Below are 25,883 nucleotides of genomic sequence, written 5' to 3' on the forward strand. Positions count from 1 at the left end.
CTATTTGTAACTACCATTCCTAGTTTTGTTCCTACCCTTTGGCTGTCCTTTCTAATTCTCCTTTACAGAATCTGCCTACATTATCTGGATTAAATGTAGACTTCCTCAATCTATATGCAATCTCTAGGAATCTCATTCTCACCCATAGATTAGTATTTCTGTACTAAATCATTCTCAAATTGTTTATCACTGCATTGCAGTCGCACTGGGCTTCCTTCTGCCCTGAAATAGACCATATTTGGTCCTTGTATGGTATTTTCACACAAAACTGCTTATTCCTCAAGAATATGCTCTCCCTCTAGTAAGATCCTGCTCAGCTTTCAGACCTCAACTAAAAAAATCACTTTTCGTGGGAAGACTTTCCTGACATCATAGGTCAGGTCAGGTTTTTTGTTTGTTTGTTTGTTTCCTTTAGAGCATTTAATTAATTTATACTTTTGCTTTTGTTCTATGTTTTCTCTTTTGGATGATTTCACACACACCACCCACCCTCCCCTGAACTATGGTAAAAAGGGCAGGGAAAAATAAGTAAGCATCAGCTGTTTTAATCATCACCCACCTTTTCATAGGTGAGCTCTGCCATTTCTCAGTATGAAGTCTCTTTCAGGCAGCAGTACTGATGGGAAGAATAAATGAGCCACCATGTATGCAGGACTACTTCGTTTACTGGCACTGGGTATGTAACCAGTGGGAGAAGTAAGTGTGCAGTACTTCCAGAAATTCCCAAGCATGTGAACTCAATTGATTCCTTTTATATACCTCAAGGATTTCATTCGTTATGAGTAGCATGCATCCTTCCAAGGCATTTCTCCAGATTGTGCCCTAAGATGGAACTGGGTGTTAGTATGCCTTTACTTTTTTCCCATATTAAGCTTTTTGAGATAACTTAAATTCACAAGCAGTTGTAAGAAATAAAGTTCTCGTGTATCCTTTACCAAGTTCCCTCCAATGGTAATATCTTGCAAAAAATGTAGTACAATGTTAACAACCATCTAGTCAAGACACAGAACATTCCCATTACCTTAACATTTCTCATGTTGTCCATTTACATTCACACCCACCACTTCCATAACACCTAGCAACTTTATCACTTCAAGAATATTATACAAATGGAATCACACAGTAAGTAGCCTTTTGCGATTGGCTTTTTTTTTTTTTTTTTAATTTCCACTTAGCATAGTCTGGAAATTCATACAAGGTGTGGCACATACCAATAATGTGGTTTCTGTTTGTTTGTTGTTGTTTTTAATGCTGAGTAGTACTTCATGGAATGAATGTATCAGATCAATCATTCACATATTCAGAAACATGTTAGATTACTTCCAGTGGTTTATTATTATGAACATTTATATATAAGTATTTGTGTGAAAATAAGTTAAATGCCCAGGCGTATAACTTTGGTTGATATGATGGTTGGTTTAGCTATTTTAATAAACTGCCACAGTTTCCCAGACTGACTATACAATTTAACATTCCCACTAGCTATCTATGAGTGATCCAGTTTCTTTTAAAAAAAAATTTTTTTTTTTTAAGAGGTAAGGGGACAAAAGCAGGAGAGAATTTTAAGCAGGCTGCATGCCCAGAACTGAGCCCTGTGTAAGGATTGATCTCTGGACCCTAAATCATGACTTGAGCTGAAAACAAGAGTGGACACTTAAGCTACTGAGCCACCCAAGTTCCTCAGTGAGTGATCCGGTTTCTGTGTATCCTTGTCAGCATTTGATTTTGTCACTTTTTCTTTGGCTATTCTGATAGCACGTAAGAACATCTTAGAGTGGTTTTAATTTCCACTTCCCTAATGGCAGAGGATGTCGAGTATATTTTCATGTGTTTATCTGCCACCTGAATAGTCTCTTGGGTGAAATGTCTTTAGCCCATGTACTAGCTGGATTGTTTGCATTTTATTGTTGAGCTTTTAAGGAATTATATATTCTAGATACCAGTGCTGACGCATACTACATGTGGTTTGCAAAATTTCTTCCATTTCTAGCTTATGTTATTACAACAAATTCTTTCACACAGCAAGTTTTAAGTTTTGATAAAGTCCCATTTGTCATGTTGTACAGGACCATACTTTTAGTGTCAAGTCTAAGAACTTTTGCTTAGTCCTGGATCACATAGATTTTTCTTTTCCCTAAAAATTTTATAGTTTTATATTTAAATCCTTGATTCATTTTAATTGTTGAATGACAGGAGAATTCGTTTTTGCCAATAAATGTCATTTGTTCCAGGATCATTTGAAGATTTTATTTCCTACATTCCATTGTTTTTGTACCCTGTCAAAAATCAGTTGGGCGTATTTATGTGCATCTTTAGGAGGTCTCTATTCTGTTTCACTGATCCATGTGCTTATCCTCCCATGAAGACCCCTCCATTATAAAAACAATCTCAATTACTATAGCTTTAAGTCTTGAAACGGGTAGACTGATTCCTTTCATTCCATTTCTCTTAAAATTGTATTCTCTTTTGCCTTTCCATATAAACTTTAAGATAATCTTACCTATAAAAAACTTATTGGGATTTTGGTATTATATTAAACCTGTGTGTGAATTCGGAGAATGAACATATTATGTTGGGTTTTCCAATCCATGAACTCCAGCTTTCCATTTATTTATGTCTTCCTTGGTTATTGGCATTTTGTAGTTTTTAGCATACAAGTCCTGTACATGGTTAGATTTTCTTTTAGGTATATCATTTTTTTTCCCCCAGTTTGGTTGTAACTAGCATTGCACTTTAAATTTCAGTCTCCCACCTGTTTGATGCTAGTATATAGAAAAAAAAATATTCTTTTATGTTTATGATTCGTAGTAAGCAATAGCTAGAATTGCACACAGAAAGGCCCTAACTGTTCATCTTTTGGAAAATTCTCAGGTCCAACTGGGCAAGAGCAGTCACACATAGGTTATGTAAGTATGTAGCACAGTGAAAATCTTAGGAAATTGAACTTGGTTGAACATTAGGTCTAAATGGTGTGGCTTATGCTTTATGTGGTAACGTAAGTTATGCTGAGGTGCTCTTGAGGCAGAGAAAAAGGGTGGGTCTTTTTTTGGAGGGATACCTTAGAACTCAGGCTGCAATCACCCCTATATTGTTTCCCCATGAGGAACAGAGGAGGGTCATTGTATAAATGTATTCTTGGGTACATGTTTTATAATACACATTTTTGTATTTTATATAACTCACACCCCTGCAATCAAGACCTGAGCTAAGATCAAGAGTCAGACACTTAACTGACTGAGCCACTCAAGTGCCCTGGATGTGTACTTGTAATAAATTTTATAAACTGAGCTATATAGCTCAGTTTATAAATATAAGTCAAAATATAAATATAAATTATAAATTATATATAAATATATAATATATAATTATAATATAATTATATTTAAAAATATATAAATTATAAATATTATATTATAAATATAATATATTATAAATATAATTATAATATATTGTAATTATAATAAAAATAAAAAATAAATATAAAGTATATAAATATAAAATATAAATATAGAGTATATATATATATCTCAATAAGGCTCATCAGCTTGGGAAAAAACCTAAAATTCAAATGCATTCTTGCTTGTAGGCTGCTTTCTTTCAATTAGAACTTCCACAAATGCAGGACTAAATCTAGTCTCCCCATCTCCAGCACCTTAGAAGGCTCTATTCCGTGAGTATTCCCAATTTGAGGATTCTCTCCTCTTTTTCACTGGATATCTTGATAAAACGAAATTTAAAAACTCCTCTAGGTTAATCATAGAATCATTGGTTAGGATGCTATTTTGTTCTCAATATATGTGATTTTCATCCATTTATTATTACAAATATGGCACATGTGAGGGCTATCGTGGCTAACAATCAAATCAATACTCAAAGAATATTTTAAGAGTTACCTGTTTGATGTTTAAATTCTTACCTCATTCAGACATGACAAATGCTAAGTGCCAGAGATCTTCTATCATTCTTTAATTTCTGTTAACTCTGAATATTAACTTGATAAAAAAAAAAAATGTGAAATTGGCATATTACCTACTAGACTTACCACACAAAAACTAAAATGCTGCATTAAACTTAGTACAAATTTGACTGCTATCCATTTCTAACTCCAAAATTGCAGACATCTCTAAGTATTTCTTCCTAACATCAACTTCTAATAAAAAGTGATGATCATTAAGTCTTAAGTCATAGATATTACTCTTTTAAAAATGGTATGGTAACAACCCTGAAATTTTTTTATTTAAATAAGATCTTTGGAATAAGTAACGTTTTAACATTAAGTGTTTCAAAAATGTGGGAGATTTTAAAAGCTTACTTTGCGTTTAACTTGCACTCTATCCTCCTTGAAGTCAGAAGTCTTTTCATTCACTCCATTTCCTAAATTCAAAATCCTCAAAACAAACACATTGCATACTCATTTTATATCATCAGAATCGTGATTCTCAGAGCACGGAACACAAAGTGTATTGTTCCATACTTCAGTAACACATTCTAGGTTTTAAAAAGGTGAATCAAAGACTGGCAAGAAAACACCACAAGGCAAACCCTCAGATACTGGAATTAATGTCATATAATGTAGTAGATTAATTAGATAAAACATTACCATTACATAAATAGCTCAGGAGAATGTTCATGCTTTGCAAGGGATTTTATTCTTCCCAAGAAAATGGATTATCTTTTCAATTTTTTTTTTTATTTTTTTTGCTTAGGACATAGAAGGAAAATCTATGGAACCCATTGTCTTCCCATTTCTATATAATTTCCTTCTTTTATTCCATTTCATGCTTTGTGTTTCAGAAACAAATGTTCATGAACTTCATGGGGAAAACAAATTGTTTTCTTGAAGAAGAGCAGTTTGGAGTTGAAATTTAAAAAAATATGGGGAGTTTGTCCTTGCTATAAATTATGTGGTCTTTGTGTATTTCTAGTGCTTGTGAGATTGAGAAATGGAAATTCCAGTCCTGATTCTGCCATTTATCTTACTTAATAAATGTAAAGATTATTTGTCCTTTCAATACAGACTAGATAGGAGACTATAAAAAAATTTTGGTATGGTATACAAAATCCTGGCAACAACATACTGTGAAAAATACTAATAATGTCACCACTGCATCAGAGTTGAACTACTCTATCAAGCATAATTTAGTTCCTGTTAAAATATGAATATAAATTCGGTTTTAACACACACAAAAAACTGAATTTATGCTGCTCTCCAAAGCTAAACTGTGGAAGTACCAACACATTTATACATCTCTGCTTTGTAAAAGATCAAACTGAAAACATAACGTGTTTTAAAAACAAGTATACTTTAACCCAGTAGTTTTGAGAATGTATCTTGCAGGAATAATCAAAGATATTCAAGAGTACAGCATCATGTATATTAAAATAAAAAACGGACAGACAGGCCCTACACACCCAAAGTAAGGATTCAATACATTATGATTCATCTACAACTAGAGGGGCTTTAAAAAATGGTATGAATCTACTATCATAACTGAAAAAAAAGACCACTAAACGGTATATATTATATAACCCCATTTTTAAATGTTCTGTGATAATTTATAAATAACAGGCTATCATGCTTTTTAACTTCTAGCTTTCTATATAGTAAGATACTACATGTGATTTAAAAAAAAATTTTTTTTAAAGACCAAAGTCATTCATACTTCATGCAGAAATATTTTTTCAAGTTAAGTGAAGGTTGATAATATGCTCAATGTGCAAATATCCACAGGGCTGGATATGTAAAGTGTGTTTTAAAAATAATTTTACCCAGTACATCATTATTAACCAAAAACCTCCACTATTTCATAAGCAGCTTTAACTAGATTTGTACCAAGACTTGTGCACTTTTGAGATGATAATGTATTTTCTTGTAGAAGCAGTGTCACAAGTGGAAGACACGTTATTACCAAGCTTATTTAACCCACATTATAGATGACAGGTGTATCTGCAATGAAAACAAAACAAAAAAAAATTGCAGTATTTATCAATCAGTGAAACTGAATATGAAATGAGCATGATGAATGCTGAGAAAGCAGGTCAAATCAGGAAAACACTGAGATGAAAACTGAAAATTAGAGGGAAGTTCTAGAAACTTTCAATGGCTTTGGAGGTTGACAGCATAAGCACTTTACAGAATTTCATTTCAGAATATATGTCAGTCTTTCTTTGACACACAGTAGTTATGTTTATTACTCATGATAAGGGAAAACTTTCTGGCCCCCGAATAGAATGAAGAGACAAATTCTAGCAGTAGAGAGGCAGGTATTAAGGAGAAGGGTATGGAGGATCTGTATGTGTGTTAGAAAAGGAGTCACTAGGCCAGTAACAAATTGGTACCAAAGGTGACTTAGAACAATTTAAAGTGGGAATGGAGGGTAGAGGAGAAGAGGCAAAGTGGAGCCACTTGTACGTATATGTGTATATATATGTGTGTGTGAGTGTGTGTGTGTATATATGTACACACACACATATATAAATATTTTCAAAATTCTCAACTGTGAAATACCTGAGGGTTGCAAATTCTTCTTTCTATTCCATATTAATATAACTAATGCAAGATGCAGGACAATTTTAAAAAGTTAACAACTGTTTTTAGTAAGACTATTTTATTTAAAAATTTTTCAAAATATAAAAATAATAAACATTATGGATATTCAACAAACAAAACAACATAATTCAACTATAAATAATAAAAATGTTGACAACCCCACATAAACATGTAATACTATAAACATTCTAAGCATACAAGAGTAGTTTTCTAGTTCAAGTTTTACCTTTTTCAAGTTTTATTATCACTTTGAAAAATAAACCAAAAAAAAGCTGCTACAGCTTAACCAATTACTTTCGCTCCACTCAAAGAGCAGGGAACTTTTTCCCCATGCCAACACACATTCGTGAAATGGGATACTTATGGGCACAGGTATTAAAAACTGGAACAATCCAGTCTCCAGACAAGAAAAGACTCCTTTGGTGTTTTTAGGTTCAACAATCCACAGAAATTGAGTAGAACTAAACCATTTATTAAAGGAAATCTTGTGCCAGATAACATGTTCTGAAGTAATATCACATCCAAAACAGATTCAGGATTCTGAGAATCAAAAGTAAACATCTATGAATGCTTTGTTGATACTTAAAAACTGTATCTTAAGAACATTCACTAAGGTGCTGGAATGAAGTCTTCTAGATGTAGAAAACAATCTACACATCAACGCAACACTTGTAGAACGTAAATAATACATCCCTTTACAACTCATCAAATGTTCTATTATTATGTAAGAATTACCCTGCCGCCTCCTGTTCAGTTAAAGACAGATGGGAATTTGAAGCAGAGTAGGATTACAGCATATCTTTAGGACTAGAAGTTTTCCACTTGAAATTTGGAATAACTGAGCCATGCTGAATGTATCTTTTTTTTTTTAAATTCTAGCCAAATTCAAATTCCTCTTATCAAAAGAGCTAATGACAAACTGAAGAAACTACTTTCTTTTTTGGAAGCTGGGCACAAATAAGTGTACTGTAATTCTGTATCATATTTTTAAATTCTAACAGGTTGGGCTCTTTACCTGACTTACCGCAGACCACTTTATGCTGCTAGATTAGAGTAAGTCACAAGTGATCATACATTAAAGCCTAGCGAAGTCTAGATAACAGGTTCAAAAATGATATTGAAAGGTTTTTTAGCACCAATAACTTTTTCCTAAGACACTTGAGGGGCTGCATCACTTTAAAGTATTATTTATCTTGTAAACAAGACCAAAAATATTCAGTTGATCTGTATTTTGAGCATAAATATTTATAAACTCTATTTAAAAAAAACAAATATAGCATGACTAGAGCTGCTAATAGTGTAAAATCTAAGTATATTGAAAAATATAAAGATATATAAAAGGCTTCCATAATGCAATCATGCAGAGGTAAACCACTTCATTCAATTACACAAAAGTGATTCTGTACAGTTATCTACACATAGCTCCATGAGAATTCTATTCAGGAAAACAAAATAATGAAAATCCTTATCTTTAATTAATAAACACATAGGAATTTAAATATGTAACTGACCTATTGGCTCTCATAGAAATTTTCAAAAAGTACAATGATCTTGCTGAGAGTCAAATCATCTCGACTTCTGATTCCCAATGGCATGTTTAATTTTGCTTTGCTTTATTTTGTTTTTTAATTTAAAAGCAAGGGAAAGAAAAAGAAAGATGACAAAGTAATTTGAGGGTGCTGGTATGTAGTCCGCATCCAAGAACCAATCAAAACTGTTAACAAGTACGGTCTCTCTTCAGTCTATGTTCTTTGGGTTTCTAACCTAGCAAGTAAGTTACTACCATCAGGGAAGAGAATTTTCTTTCCTTGAAAAGAAAAAATACTGAACTAACGAGGGAAAGTATCTTTGAACTCCTTGTGGCTATATGCTAGTTTGCGAATATGAACTAAAACAAAAGTCTAATTTTAAAAATGTCCTGTATGCTACTAGGTCATAATTATATTAGAAGACCTTCCGAAATATATGTACTTTGCCTTTAAACACAAACCTAATATTACCAAAGCAATTATCAACTAATGTGGATCAAAATAATTTACATTATGATTGATGTGTTCATTCTTTTTATTTTTCATGAAGACAAATGCACTGCACACTCAAGAAAAAAGTGTTTGCAGAACAGTCAACTGCACACAAAAAAAGTGAAAATATGAGCATGGCTTAAAGAAACTAAAAAAACAAGGATGAATAGAATCAAGTATAATTGGGCTTTTCTAATAAAGTGTAACTTTCCAACTTCTCAAATGCCTCATGAGAATCTATGAAGGAATACTCAAATTAATTTTCTGAAAGCTTCATATGATGCTCATTATAAAAAAGGTATTTGGGGTGAATATTTAGGATCAGATTTAATCACACTCTTTATAAATAATTCTAACCCATATTGCTTATAAATAAATATTATGAACATACACCTTTTAAACAACGTTAGACATACAACACAATTTCCCCTTGCTTTTAAGATTGTCTTTGATGTCTTGATTGCAAGTGAGGAAAATATGGAAAAACTGTGTAAATTAGACATTTAATAGATATTTCTCAATATTTATAATCCACAGATCATCCTGTATGACTTGAAAAGAAAATTGTTCTCCTTGTTGGCTTTGAAGAGCTAAGAAACTTTTTAAAAAAATTATTTGGATAAGTGGCCTTGGCAACAATTTCAGTTAAGTATATTTAGAAGAAATAGGCAAGTTATTACAGTGTATAAAAAAGTATTTTAGCATCTGTTCAAAATTATTTAAGTGACTATCCTAACCCCAGAAATGTATCCTAAAACCCAGAAAAATTAAAAACAGACTGATGCTTAACTGTTTAATCATTTTCTTCATTCTAAATTGTTCATGCTAATGAACACAATATCATGGCTTTATAGATTTCCTAGACACAATTTTCAACTTGGCTGAGACTGAACTTATCTCGTATTAGGAAGCCAAGAGGTCTTTTTCCTTCTTAGTGTTTAAAAACTAAATGGCTATAAAGTAAGGGGAGAAGACGTTTAAGAGCAAGGTCAGACAAAGCACACACTCAGACATACTTCTGGACTCAGGTGTAGCAATTAGAGAACTGTGAAAAGACAAAATGCGAATTATAGTACATGTAAACATCTATTCAAATTGATAAAGAGCAAACATTAAATGATAGGATGATATTATAACAGTCGTCTCCAGACAGGAACAGGTCTTGCTGTTGTAGTCACAAAGCTAAATTCAGGCAATGATGATCTCTCTCTGCTGGAAAAAGAGAAGACTATTAAAAAACACTTTGAAAATTGTAAATAAATCTAAAAACTGAATCACACCATAAATTGATCTCCAACTTTTCTAAACATTAAGAAAAAATCTATTGGAGAAAGGAATCCAAATCAAAGTTGCAGACAAATTGCACAAAAAATCAGCTTTGGGTTAAATGATTTTAACAAAACCTCTCTGCATCATGCTTCCTCCTTAAAACATTAAGCCAAAGATCACAGCGCTACAACACAGCCATGATCTATAACTTCTGCTCAGGAAGTGCAGTAACTGACAAGATAGTCAAATGTTAAAGAAGTGTGGGTAGGCAAAGTAACTTTAAGAAATCACAAACAAATTCCAAGATAGAGTACATAAAAATAAAAGCAAGAACAATTTTCTTAAATTTCCCAATGATTTCAAAGTAATTGTGAGGTATATCTAATTTCCTTAAACTCTGTATGATAACCATTTCATTCTTTAATTACACTACAGGACATAAAATTCTATACTGAGCACAATGATTAAACAACCAAAAATAAAAAGGAACACATCAGAATGAGACAGTGCTTCATATACAAAGGGGAGACTAACTGGATGATGGGAAGTTACTGGATGGATGAAATCAAGTAAGAGGGAGGGAGGAATCAGGAACAATAATAAATTGATACCAAAAAAAGTAAAACAAATAAGTGCTTTTAATACACTATGTAATGAATACATATTACTGATAAACTGCAAAAGTTATTTACCAAACTCAGAATTTTTCTACTAACCAAGTATGATGTTTTCATTAGAAAATAGTGAGAATGGCAGTCATTTCACCAAGATTTCTTTTTTTCTCAGAACTTTTAGGTAGCTAATTTGGAAGATAATCTCTTGTCATCTGATAAGTATATAATGATCAGAGAGAGAGAGAGACAGAAAATAACAACAACAACAAAAAATGCTACTCTCCTCTAAAAGCCTGTATACATACCTGAGAGCAACTAGCCAGTTCAAGAAGTTAACAAGAAAAGGGTAGTTCCTGAGATCTGGGAAAATGAAATTTTCTCTCTGCCTTACAAACATCATTCATTGATGACTTAATCCTAAATTTTTGTTTTTTTTTTATAGGGCTTTAGAAGAATAAAAGCCCTGAGAGAAAAGACCAAAAAGTGAACTAATTAACTAGAATTCCACGCAGGATATTTTTGTTTTAAAAGATTAAAAGATTTTTGTGTAAGGTAAGAAAAAAAAGCTTGTAAATATTTCTACAAATTCTAGGATGACTAAAACTAATTTTCTACAATTGGTTCACTTTATGTGTAAGGGGAAGAAAAAAAGATAATATAGATCGGTAAAGTTTGTATAACACTCTAAAATAACATTGATATTTCAACATACCAAACAAGCAAATGTTTTGCTTTCTTATGTAACCCTTAGAGCCAATGATTAGTGTCCCAAGTTGAAGATTGGAAATACAGTCCCCATAAAACAGTTCTAGTCACAGGAAATTTCCTACAATTAAGCTCAGCCATACTTTTCTGCAGGTAATCAGCCTAAACCACTGAAGTTTTGTTTTTATGGTAAACTATTGGTTGATACACTTAACTGTATTACAATAAAACAAGAGCTATGGAATACTCTTCCATTCCTGCAACATGATTTCATTAAATAGTTGGGCATCAATTAAATACTAAAATTAATTTTTTAAAATCTCACAATTATTCAATAACATTTAAACAACACTGCTTAAGACATAAAATATTGAGTGAAATATATAAAATGACAACCATCCCTTGAGGTAATCCTAATCAATCTTTTAACCAGTAATACAGAATTTCTCTCTCTCTTTTTTTTTTTTTTTTTTTTTTTTTGGTTAAGAAGCAGCTACCTACACTGTTCTGAATCTTTTTTTCACTTCAAACTCAGCCCAGATCTGTACTAAAGCAAAGAACTTGTTGGGAGAATTGTAGAATTAAATATATGTTTCAAGTTTTAGGTAGCATATCATTAACAGAAAGAGTTTTAGACTTTGAGTTTAGAAGCAAAAGGAAAGTTGTAAGCAGACGTCTACCAAGTTTAGTGAATAGGGAAGCTGAGCTATACTTTAGAAGTTAAATTAATTTTGTGCCAGCAAAAGCAAGCATTTGGGAACACTATATACAAAACTGTACTGAGACACATTTATTCAGACTATCATAACCAAATCTAAGTTGTTTCCATTGATGACAGAAACAACAATACCATCAACAGGTAGGGGGAACTGGCACAGATACATTAAAGTGTTTTATATTAAATATACTACCAAGGAAATTACAGTGTGAAAGGGACCTTAAGATCATCTAGTCCAAGCCCTTTCATTTTACAGACAAGGAAACACCCCTGGATAAGTTGAGAGATTTGTCTAAGGCCAAAGAGTCAGTTGCAGAGCTGGGACCAAAAGTTAAATCGCTTAACTCTTATCTGGTACCTCCATGCTAGGTCATCTTTGGATATAAAAAAGTTAGTGGGATGGACTAGATTGGCATTTCTATTCTCACACACAGACAGAAACCAAAGGCTAGCTTACTCCTGAAACGGACTACAACATTTAATACTCCAAATTATTAAAGTCTTAACTGTTGTAGAAATTCCATTAAGACTATATGTATATTCCTCCATCAGTATTTTTAACCCCACTGTTGCAATACGTAACTGTTCAACTGTTTAGCAAAATGGTCTCAATAACTGAGAAGACCTTCAGGAGAGATTTGAAAAATTGATAAGAATTAACAAGGGAGGTAATTGTCACTCCATTATTGGAGATCTAAATATGCATTCATTCATTAATTCACCCAACAAACATCTGAGTGCCCATTATAAGCCAGGCTTTGTGATAATCACTAGAGATAAAAAGATGAATAAGACATGGTCCCCTTCCTAGAGGAGCTTGTAATTTAGTGGGGAAGACAGACATATAAACCAGATAAATTATATTACAACATAAGTACTATAACAGAGATATGAACAAAGTGCTGCATTAGAAGGGAGGGTAAAGGTATGAACTGGCTAATGACCAAGTCGTCTACCAATTTTGTGCAAGAACTACCGTATTTACTGCAAACACAATCTCATGCTCAATCAATATTTAGGAAGGAGTAGCAATGTAGAGTTTAAAAAAAAAACAAAAAATTGGCACCCAAATCAGAACACCTGCATTCAAATCTAGTCCTTTCATTCACTAGCTGTGACTTTCGGAAGTCACTCCATCTCTATTAGCCTAAGTTTCCTTATCTGTAAAATGGGAATTAGCAACTACTTCAAAGGGATACCTTGAGTTTAAAATCAGAACATTTGAAAGTACATGCACAGTATTTATAAGCATATTCATTAATTTCAAAAATCCAGTAGCAATTAAGTACTAATATTTATAGTTAAAATCATCTTAATGATAATGAAAATGTAACTCTGAACCTAATGAATGTAATATTTACTCTGCATTCTTTGGAACGAAACTGAAACACACTTGTTTTCTGATTCATTCAAAGCAACATGGCTTAAAACATTTTAATTTTGGGTTACGAGAAAATTTAAGACTAGGGAAACTGATAAGCTATTTATGGATTTAAATAAGTAGGTAATTTCAGTTACATTATAAGGGAATTTTATAATAATTTCTAAAAATCAGGCTAAAATTTACTAGTCAAATTATAAAGCCAAAAATCAGCATGGAGATTTAACTGGCTTTGAAAGATTTTCTTTCTTTATAATACCTGTTTGGTGTAAAGAGAAGAAACGTGAGCCTCTGCCAATTTGGCACCTTTCACGACTACTAAAAAGAAAAGAAAACAAACTTACCTAATGAATCAGAATAGCACATAGTCAACATACAAGAGACTACATAAAAATATATCACAGATCTAAGTAAAGAAGTTTTTGAGTAAAGTCACTATTTTGACAAAAGAAATCGATTTTGAAATTTTAAATATTAAGACATGTACCAAATATAAGCCAAAACATTCCTATGAAATAGTATTACCATCAAGAACATATATACAACTTTAACCCTAAGTGTGGGAGGAAAAAAATAAAAGAGGAACAGCATCCATTAGTTATCCCACTGACAGCGGATTATGGTGTTGGAATTACGGTTTGTGACTGTGAGGACCCCAGTATGGGAAGAATGTGATTTTTTTTAATGTGACACTGAATATAATCACTATAATCTCAGGAGGGGAAGAAACACTTGCAAATGAAATGATAAATTTTGAAAGGTAAATATGTAATCTCCCACCCCCTCATTCTACAAAGAATGCATTTATTTCCTGAAACTGCTGTATCAACTTTCAACGATCATGTTCATTTGCCAGAGAAATCCACTTAAAAATCACAATACTGTTGCAAATGTCAAAGATTTTTATACAAGAATAGGAAATGCACACTTAAAATATCAGACTGGAACACTTACCAAACAGTGTTTTCCTAAAGTAGTATCTATAGTACATTTCTTTATTCATACATCTTCAAATGGTCAAGTTTTCTTTCATACATCCAAAATGTAATGTGATGTTTTCTTATTCACCAAATGTTAGCTCTACTTGAAGTCTGGTTCCAAACTAATCAGCCTGCTTTTAAATTTTAAGACATCTGTTGAAAATTTATAGGATCAAACCAAACTAAAGTGGTATAAATTTTTTACATTGGATTGTACATTATTGTAAAGGTACCAGTAACCATTATTAATAAATTAGTGATTATAGCTCCTTTTGTGATAATTGGGGGGAAGGGTAGATCACCATCTGGAATGGTCTATTTATTTTAATTTTTTTTCTTTTCTTTTTTTTTTTTTTTTTTTTTTTTTAAATCAAGGAACATTGTCTTGGTCTTTGTGGGGTTTTTTTGTCATTGCTTTTTTTTTTCTTTTCTTTTCTTTTCAAGAGACCATTCCACTTTATTTTTAACATCTGAATGCATAAGGACTCATATGCAAAGCAGTCATACACCGTTATCATTAAAACCCATATGGTAAAATACATACACAAGTCCAACAAAAGGCTAATACATAGTAAAGCCTAAGCATACTACTATGTAATATTATGAATACATAACTTGGAGACTTTAGTTAGAGTACTATGTTATCTATTCATTTTTGAAAACATTCATTAAGATTTTAAATGCAAATTCATTCCTTATTTGGAGTAAAACAAAATCCTCTAAGTTATAACAAGTATTGGTCGTAAGGTTTTAGACCTATTCATTAAATTACAAAGAACCCAAAGAATTCCGTAATGTTCAGTAGAAGTATGTAATAAAAACATTGCATATGTTTCTAGTGTGATGTCTTTAGCAATTGTTTACTGAAATAAAATGCAAACATCAATCTTTCAAAATACAGGATCAGAAGGTAGTTTGCTTCTCTTCTATTTGTGAAATCCATCTTCATCACATTTTACCAAAAAAATTGTTTTTACAAATATGTAAAAGTACATTAGATAATACTAATGAAACACAGGTAGAGTTCTAGCATATGCAGATCAATGATCAGTCAAATCATCTTCTCCAAGAACGAGATTCATTGTCCTCTTCTTCTTCATCATCATCTTGAAGTAATGAGTCATCCACCAAAGACTCTTCCTGAAACTTTAGGTTAAAATGCATTTAGGAATTTACCCAAAAAAAAAAGAAAAGAAAAAAGGTGACACTTTTAAATACTGATTTCTCTCAAAAGAGGCGAATACAAACGGTATTTCTATAGCTACAATATTCAAGAACAAAGAAAAGCAACCTTTATCCACTCAATGGTTTCTCTACAATATCTAGTCTATGGTTTATATTGCACAGATACTAAAATAATATCCAAGTAAGCCTTTTACATGCCATTTCTCCTGCCTCAACTTGATCAAATTATGCCATCTTCTACACCTACAAAACAGTGCTCAATACCTTTAGTTTTTAAAAAAAGAAAACATCAATAAGTGTTCTCTGACTTACCCTGTCTAACCCTGGACACTAAATCAACCAATAACTTGTAGAAACATCTATCAAGATTTATAGATTTATATTTTTTTCTGCTATATGAAACAAACATTTCTTTTATAGCATTCCTTGCTTTTCCCCATTCCCTTCATAAAAGCTTCTCAGACTGCTTTTCAAACTTTTCAAAATACCTAATACCAGGAGCTCTCCTGCTTTTCTCCCCATTCAATTCAAACTCATGGAAGGACAAAGGTATAATCTAAAATATAAAATGACAAATCATGTATATGAGTTTCAAAATACACATTTTATTCTTGCATTTGACTATGGATATGTATAACAGCCTCAAATGCTCTTCAAACAAAATGAAGTGCCATTAAGAAAATCTAACAAAGGCAAAACATGGAATCATTATTTCCCCACCTTACCTTTATTAACCTCAACTTTTTCCTACAGCTTATTTCATGATCAAACAAACAGAGCTGTGTTTATGTTTATGATTGCAAAGGGCCCTCCCACTGCATTGTTCTTTATGTTCACACCTTTCAGCCAGCATACTAATTGTTGTTCCCAAGAAAAATGGACTGTTCAACACCTAGTCCCCTTTCACACCTACAATGCCTCTCTCAACTCTATTCCCAGTCCCAGCTCTTGGTTATGGAAAGCTTTTTTTATCACTTAGGGTTCAGCTCCACTGTCACCACCTTCTTCAAGACTCTTTTGGTCAGAAATAACCACTCCTTCCCCAGGGTTCCCACAGCGTATTGTTCAGATCTCTTATTGAGCATATCACTCTGCCTTTCATTATAATTAGTTTCTTATGTGTCTGTCACCACCCCCCTTTCCCGATTAAAGCTCCTTGATGATAGGGACCGTGTCTTATTCATTTTTGTGCCTATCACAGTATCTACCATATAGAAGGCATTCACGCTAATGAACTAAAAAGGTATAAATTAAAGGAAACCTGAAATGTTAATAAAGCAAATAAGTAGGAGATATACTCTAAAACTTAAAATATTACAAGATATCCTGTGGATAAAAATCTAAAGAATAATTATTGTTTTCTATGAGTAAATGAAAACTGAGTATATATATGATTTTCTTTCTTTCTTTTTTTGGATTAGTAATCCATAGTTCTCATTAATCCAGAAAATTTAAAGTTGGTCTGCATTTATCTGACATCCCCTGCCTGGAATATGGCTCAGGAATAAAGGTTTTATGTTAAAATCACAGCCATAAAATATTTCATATAAAAATGTGAACATTTAAGATCCAACACAAATTAAAAAAAAAAAAAACATACTTCCTCTTCATCAGGTTCAACTTCTTCTGTTTCAACAGCTGAAATATTAGTTATTGGTTTATTCCATGCCAGTTTTAGATCCTGCCCTTTGAAACGAGCTCCATGAACTGCAGCCTAAAATAATTAAGAACATTAGAATGCAGAATATTAATAATTTCTAAACAATGAAATGTTATAGTATCTAATATTTAAATTAGTAAAACAAAAGTGAAGATACCTATCCATTTACTTTGTGGTTATTTCTCTATTTACTATTTATTATTATAATTTATAACTTACTTTTTATGGTTATTTACTTCTAAAATCAGCTTTGTGTTTGGAAATAAGTTTAAAAAGAAAATGAGAACACTTTCTCATGATTGAGCAGAGCTATTCTACAAATGGCCAGTATGTGACTATTACTATGTCTACATGTTTACAATACAATGATAATGGCTATTAAAGGCAACAATCTCAAGACATTTCAAGATTCTGGCTGTAGGTTCTGAACTGAAGTCTAAATTAGGATCCACAGGCTAAATGTACTTTATTGTATTTTAATTCTTGTTAATTTAAGAATGACATATGTAGTAACTACAAACTAGAAACCTTTAACAGATCTAAGAATACTTCTGCATGCGTAAATACCACATTATTTTAAAATTACATCAATAAGGTATCACATTATCTTTAAATATATGATGCTCAACATGTATCACTCTTACGAAACCTAAGTATCTCCATGAAGAAAAAAAAACCCTGAATGTTTCTACTGAAACTAAAGTACTTCCTACAAAGCTTTCAGAACTATGTAAGGTAAAAGTCAAACTTAGTATTTGCTAAATTAAGTGATTAGGAAATCGTGCATTCAAATTAAAATAACATGAAGGAATATAAATGAATGTTAGCAACATACCAGAATAACTCATAGTCATGATTTATAGCACAACTTCATAGTATAATGTGAAATCCAGAAACAATTACATGTTCAACAACACCTAATCATGAGTTGTGTGATATTTAAGTCTCCAGGTATAAATTTTAAATCTGCACATGTAAATCTATTATAAATTTAAGAGATTTCATACCTATTACAAAATGCAGCTCAGGAGTTTTTAGTCCATGGCCTCACCACAATGTCATATAACTAAAAAAATTTTTAAGTACTTATATATGATATTTAAGTTTAGAAATGACTTGTAATTTTTTAAAGCTAAAACTATTACATAAAAATACATTACTATAAGAAATTCCAATAGTGTCATGCAAAATGTCTACTCATAAAGCTCATCTTTTCATCCAGTTAAAAAGGGCCAAAAATTTTCTCTAAGTTCTTAAGTTCTTAACAGTTCTGATGACCCAATACTGTAAATCTCTGTATTTAGCACATATCTTTTCAAATTTATAAGGTGAGTCTACAACCCTCTAAAGTTTTTAACATTTTATAGGATGATTTCAAAGCTAGGTATATTAACATTTTATCAACATTCGCCATTAGAAATTTTTTTTTTTAAAGATTTTATTTATTTATTTGACACAGAGAAATCACAGGTAAGCAGAGAGGCAGACAGAGAGAGAAGGAAGCAGGCTTCTCGCGGAGCAGAGAGCCTGATGCGGGGCTCGATCCCAGGACCCTGGGATCATGACCTGAGCCCAAAGCAGAGGCTTTAACCCACTGAGCCACCCAGGCGCCCCTCGCCATTAGAAATTTTTGATTTGGCTATATAAATCTGAGATAACTGAGTTCTTCCTTTTTAAATATACAAATTTATTTTAAGTCATTTGCAACATAAAATCTTTAATGTTTAAAAAATTCATTATATAATCTACCCATTTTATTTTTTTAAACATTCCAAAATTTCTGGTTACATAATATAAAGTATCATAATCCATGACTGTCCTATCCTGAAGAGATAACCACTATTCTATGAAGAGTTTGGAAAAAAGTCCTGTAACCCACTAAAAAAAGTCCTATGCACTTATGAAGAGTGTTCATGTATATAGATATATAGAATATGTACACGGGAACATACTTTACTGGTCTTACACCTCTTTCTTAAATTATTAATTCAATTATGTCACAGACCCTTTCCATAGCCATACCAATAGATTTTTCACTTTTTTTGAATGGCCACTTACATACACACACACCTACACCATATTTAAACTAATTTCTTGAATGGAACTTTGTCCTATTTGTTTGGCAGAATATTCTTTTCTCAACTAGACCTTGATTTTACAATTACAATGGATGTTTTACTAAAGGGAAAAGGGCTGCTACTGATCTTTTTGTCATAAATTTAAATAAGTTTAAATTTTCATGTACTGTAATTTATCAGTGTTTACCTTTATGGCTTCCAGATTGTGCCAGTCCTTTAAAAAGCCCCCTCCACACTAAAATTACTTTTAGGAATTCCCAGCTTTTTACTAGTCATATGTACAGAAAAAAGAAAAAACTTTTATGCAGCTTTATTTTGATACCAAAAATAAAGGCATAATGTAAAATGTTTTCCTAATAGTCAAATGTCGTAACATTATTTTCAGATTACTCAGTAAATTTAAATTTCCTGATTTAAATAAAATACCTTAATCCTCTATAATTCTTTCATACATTCAGGTCTTTTTCTGGACTATTTTATTGTCTGTCTATCCATACCATTACTATATTAATTATTTCACAATGAATTTGGTATCACTCTTCATCTTTTTCAGAATATTCTTAGTTATTCTGACATTATTTTATCCTTATGCTCTCTGGAATATTTTGCCCAAGTCCAGTATCACACTGTCTTACTATTGCTTAATAGTATAATATCAACTAGGTCAATGCTTTTCAATACTGTGGCAGTCACTTCAAGAGTTCTGCAACCATTTTATTAAAATGTACATTTAAAAATGAACTTTGTAACTAACTACTTATAAAATGTTAACAAAAACATTATGTTTAAATGTATTCTACAGGATGCTTATTTGAGCAAGGTGGTAGTGATTATAAAGGTGGAAGTGGGGCTAACTGTAAAAATAAACAAAATAAGGAGAAGTGGGGAAAATAACTCCAGAAGAAGATAAAATTAAATTTGCTCATCTTAATGAAAATAGTTGATAATTTCAATGAAAAACCACCAACGTAGGGGTGCCTGGGTGGCTCAGTGGGTTAGTGCCTCTGCCTTCACCTCAGGTCATGATTCTGGGGTCCTGGGATCAAGCCCCATATCAGGCTCTCTGCTTCAGCAGGAAGCCTGCTTCCCTTCCTCTCTCTCTGCCTGCCTCTCTGCCTACTTGTGATCTCTGTCTGTCAAATAAATGAATTTTTTAAAAAATCTTTAAAAACAAAACAAAACACCAAAGTACCAAAATAAAGCCAAAAAAGAAAAAATATATATATCGGGACTCCTGGGTGTGTCTCAGTTGGTTGAGTATCTGCCTTCAGCTCAGGTCATGATCCCAGGGTCCTGAGACCAAGTCCCGCATCCACTGGGCTCCTTACTCAGCACGGAGCCTACTTCTCCCACTGCTTGTGCTCACTCTCCCTCTCCCCTTCTGACAAATAAATTAAATCTTTTAAAAAAAGCAATAAATAAACAAATCTTTTGCACAGAAAAGAAATATGTTTTAAAAAGATACGAGAGTCTAAAATCAGTAGAAGCTGATATATTCACAGATAAACTCTATTTAACATTTAAGAAAATGCATCTCCAATGCTACTTAAAATTAACTCAGTACAAAGAAAGATGGAAAACTTTTCAGTGACTTTTTATAAAGCCAAGTAGTATTGATACCTGATGTAAATAACAACCCTCCAGTCAACAAACAAATCTTACTTCCGAAGACTAAATTAAAACTACAAATAAATACAAGAATAAAACCTTATCATCGACAACATGATGAATCTGGAGGGTTATTATGCTAAGTGAAGTAACTCAGAAAAAGACAAATACCATATGATTTCACTTATATGCAGAATATAAAAAACAAAGCAAACACTCTTAAATACAGAGAACAGACTGGTGGTTGCCAGAGGGGAGATGGATAGGGGAATGGGCAAAATTATCTACAGAGAATTAAAGGTACAAATTTTGGTTAAAAAATAAGTAAGTCACATGGATCAAGAGTATAATATAGGAAATATAATCAGTAATATTGTAATAATGTTATATGGTGACAGATGGTGACTACACCTATCATGGTGAGAAATGAGTAAGAGAATTGCCAAATCACTATGCTGTACAACTGAAACTAATATAACATGCCTATCAACTATACTTCAATAAAGTCTTTTAGAAGTAAAAATAAATAAAAATTTTTTAAAAAAAGGAAGACTTCGGACTTCAGTGATTTATCAGAGAAAAATACAGTACCATGGGGATCTGTACCAGAAGCAAATGGTTAGTCAATCTCAGGAAACAATATAAATAGATGGGGGGACCCTCATATTTCTATAAATACACAAAAATTATGATAAAATCTCTCTCTGATCAAAACCCAAAATCACTACAGCTTCCAAAAAACAGAAATCATTTGTATTCTATCCTAATCTAAAAAGCTAGTATCATATATGATACTAAAATTATTAGAAAAGTTTTCATTCATTTCATGAGCAAGACAATGAATGGAATGTCATGAGTGGAGACACAATTACTATTCCTATTTTTAATATTTTTCTAAAGGTACCAATAAGTAACAGAAAGTAAGAAGTTATAAACATTAAAGACAGATATGGTTACCTAAAAAACAAAGGACAACAAAACTAAAAAACTATCAAGATAATTTGGTAAGATGGCAGCTACATATTTAATAAGAACAGACAAATGATTTTTCTACATAAAGAAGACCTCATTTAAAATAACTAGAAGTTAAATGACTGGGGGAAAACTAATGTATTTATTTATGTAAAAAATTATACAAATGTTATATATATTTCACATGAAATACTATATGTTACTATATTATATACTTATATGTTATATATTATGTAATCTGCAGCATATGAGTATTACCTATATCGATTTTACATATATAAATAAAATCTATATTTAAAAAAACCTCTAAATGCTGTTAGAGAATAAAAGATTGAAATATAATGATGTTATAGAGGAATATTTGTATCACAAAGATGTTAAATCTCATAAATTATTCTATCTTATTAGAACCTGGTAAGCTTATATAACAAATAAACATATAAAATCTATGAGGAAGATGTTTAAAATGAGTTAATAGGTGAGTACAATAAGAGGGAATCCAAACAACAACCCTGACAAACTATTAAAATATAAAGTTTAGCTTAATTAAAGCAGTGCAGAAGAGGCACATGAAAAGAAAACTGATCAACAGAAGAGAATGAATCCCGAACATGATCCAATAAACATGGAAAATTTTTACACACTAAGGGTAGTTCACCTAAGTTTGGGAAACTAGCTTTTATTCAGTAAAATCAAGTAGGCTCCCTATTTCACACCTTATGCCAAATAAAAGTCACATGAATTTTCAATGAAATGTTTAGAAATTATGAGCTAATTTTCTAGGAAAAAAATTGAAAAAAAATCAGAAAGAAAAAAATCATAATAGAACTCAGCAAGAGAGTAAACAAATGACATTAACAGTTGACAGAAACAGAAATAAAGAGCATTTAAACAAGTATGAAAATGTTCAATTTTAATCATAAAAGTGTATTAAAACTGAAATGAGTTGCTATTTTACCAAAATAAAACTGATACTATTCTGTGGCTCATGTACCCATGTATTTTATATGAGCAAACCACTACACAAAGTATACACTACGGCAAGTGTGTGGGGAAAAGGCACTCTCATACATCCTTGGTGGGCAAGGAAATGTGGTACAACCTATATGAGGGGGAATGAAGGAAGCAATCTTAGAACTATCCAGCAAAAATTTAAGCGCACATATCATTTCATCCAGCTATATTGTATCAAGAATGTATCTTATATTCATATTCACATATGTACACAGAGAAATATGCTCCAAGAACATTCACTGCTGCACTGTAAGAGAACAAAAACAATTTAAAGGCCATCAGCATGGTTGATTAAATTTGGTACATCTATATGGGGAAAATTTCTCACTTTTCAGTCATATATGAATGTCTGAAGTACCTTATTTTGTACTTTCACTATGAAATACTATGCCATCTATTGATTACAGAAAATACAAAGACATTCATTCACTCATCTAGGACAACGGTTCAGAAAATAAAAACAAAGAAATATTTGGAAATAAACATTTAAAAAGGTAGGTAATTTTCTTTTCCTGGGAAGACCTATCATTTACCTTGAGTCTATAACCTCTTACATTTTTGGTGTCAAAATTTCCTTTATTTTACAAAATGATGATGATGGTACATGAAATTTGTTTGTATTTTGTAAGTGTTCATCCTTAACAAAATTAAAAACTGGCGCCTCTATGTCAAACACACTAATTTTTTTAAATTCCCAAACTTCAATGGTCGCCCAAATCTAACGTTTGGAAAACCGCTGCCTTAGCCTATATAGTTTGGAGAAGATAAGCTTCAACTTAATTTTCTATTCTACAACAGAAAGTCACAAAATTTCAAGAACTGTTTTGGCTTATTTGGCTTTGGATCAACAACTTCTATAACTTAATTCAAATGTTTATCATAGCAATGGTAGTTCTTCCTTTTAGGCTATTAAGTAATTCCAACTAAAATGGTATTTACTCTGAAAAGATAATTCTAATTGGATCTAACTTACTCTGTCACTTCTTTAACCCCCATAAAATTCAGTGTTTGATATACATCAATCCCTAGTCTTCCGAATTGATTGCTATTCATTTGGAAAACATATGCATTGTATAAATATACATGTATTTATATATATATATATATATGTACATATAAAAATATATTTTATATATAAATATGTACACACATATATATAGTATGTACATATAAATATACATATCTGAGGTGGAAAAAGCAATACCCAAGAAAGAGGCTGTATGTCAATAAATTTTCCAAGAGCCAAACTTTCAAAAATTATTTCAAAGGTAAAAAGTTTTTTTCCCTTAGCCACATAAACAAGAAGTTTTAACAAACTTATAATCATTTATACAATGACAACTACCACTGTTTTAGGACTACTGCCTAGAAAATAGAACATAAAGAGACTTACTCAAGCTACCTAACAAAAAGAAGCTTATTTTTCAACTTATACTCAATAATACCTTTGAGAGAAAACTTGATCAAAGATCTATTTTCTAATATAACATGTACACATACAAGTTTATAAAAGTTTTAAACTCTCATCAATAACAAATTTTACTCTGAAAAAAGATCTTTAAGTGAAACATTACCCAAAAGTAGATTTTAAAAAAACAAACTCTAGGATCAGGAACTCCTATTCCATAAAACTATCCATCTCCTACACCACTAATCTTGACACTAGTTATTACAAGGCCCCAGCTGAGCACTTCACTGAGACTTTTCAGACCCACAGTCTTTTATTGGTGACAATGCTCCAAGCCCAACTCCTACCAGGCTAGGTCCCCAGTAAGGTACCATTGTGTTGTCAGGGAATATTCACTACAAAGAAGACAAATCAATTTAGAAAGTTTTTAAAAACTTTAATTTAGACCACAATCCACTTAAAAACTTCTGAAAAGCATACTACTCTTTCATTCACATTAGGTTAACTGTTTGGAACTCTTACTTTTTCCAAGGATAAGATGGTACATCTATTTCTCTACAATCCTGAAGAAAGCACACACAGGGCTAAAAACATTCCTATCAAACTCCTATACTTTATACCCATTTTCCTTTATTTTAAAAATCTTTTAAACCCCGATGGAAGACAGGGTTGCATATATTCATCCTTTATAAAGACAATTCAAGATGCATGGTTTAAAGCAACCATAATAAAAGGACCCTAAAAACTAATGCAATGTATCATGCCTGGGCAGGAAGTTATAGAAGCTTAGTTGGGGATATGCTGAGCTAGGGACATGTTAAAGTTCAGCCTACTGGGACTAGAAAGCAGCAGATAAGGGATGCTTTAGAAGATCCGACATCATGATTTATCTTAGCTTCTACCTTATCTCTCATCACTCTTTCTACCAAAGCAGACTATGTTCTGGGCCAGCTGAGAAAAAGGATAATGGAAAGTTGGGTGGCCTTATCCCCTGTGAAAGAGAAAGGAAGGAGAACTGCTAGTGTCTCAAGACAATACAACTTACTATTCATCTTGGTGACTATTCTAATTATATCATGTGATAAACAGAATTGCCTAACTGCTTTAGGACATTCTTTGTGGCCATGAATTACTTCTTATAATCTATCTACTGTCAAACTGTAGTTATTTAGTAAGTAAAAAAAAATTTCTTTATATTAAGACTTAAAAGCAATATTTATAAAACATTTAAATCTGAATTTTCAACAAATCAGATTATTTCTAATACTTACTGCTTCAGCTTCTGCTCTTGTCTTGAATGTAATTACTGCATGAAGTGAAGAGTCATCAATCTGACAATCTTCAATTTCACCATATTGCTTTAAATTAAAAAGAAGTATTTCCTCCAAATAAATATTTTGAAACATCCAAAATCCTAATGGCTTTTAAAATTACCAATAAATGTAACCCAGAATATATAACAATTCATGGTGATTAACAGAAAAAAATGATGAATAATTCATTTTAGTACTTGATATTATAAGATAAAGAATGGTCCTATTTACAATTCTATACTTTTTAGAATTAGGGAAACTTATATTTGAATCAAATATTCCTTAAAAAAATGAAATAACAGTCACAATTGGGCTTCCTTACTGACCTTCATAATCCTAGAATATGTTAAATTCTTTCTGAAACAGAATATTTAATCCTCAGGATATTCTATGAGTTTTTTGTGTCA

General features: G+C 31.8%; 1 protein-coding gene across 19 annotated transcripts in view; it reads right to left on the bottom strand.

Moving 5' to 3' along the window:
* Window positions 1-7,006: 7,006 nt before the first annotated feature.
* Window positions 7,007-25,883, bottom strand: part of RBM26 (RNA binding motif protein 26) — an 86,570-nt gene continuing 67,693 nt past the window's right edge. For 14 of the 19 annotated variants that reach the window (XM_082700883.1, XM_082700890.1, XM_082700882.1 and 11 more), the window contains 3 exons: window positions 25,435-25,521; window positions 17,024-17,137; window positions 14,557-15,384 (listed from right to left, as the gene is read on the bottom strand). In XM_082700883.1, the coding sequence (XP_082557009.1) occupies window positions 15,295-15,384; window positions 17,024-17,137; window positions 25,435-25,521 (291 nt within the window). In that variant the 3' untranslated portion in view covers window positions 14,557-15,294. Of the gene's footprint in view, window positions 9,784-14,142; window positions 15,385-17,023; window positions 17,138-25,434; window positions 25,522-25,883 lie in introns of those variants that run through there. The other 5 variants (XM_082700876.1, XM_082700891.1, XM_082700889.1 and 2 more) reach the window with 3 other exon arrangements.

Source organism: Mustela nivalis, assembly GCF_964662115.1.
Source record: "Mustela nivalis genome assembly, chromosome: 15".
Classification (NCBI taxonomy): Eukaryota; Metazoa; Chordata; class Mammalia; order Carnivora; family Mustelidae; genus Mustela; species Mustela nivalis.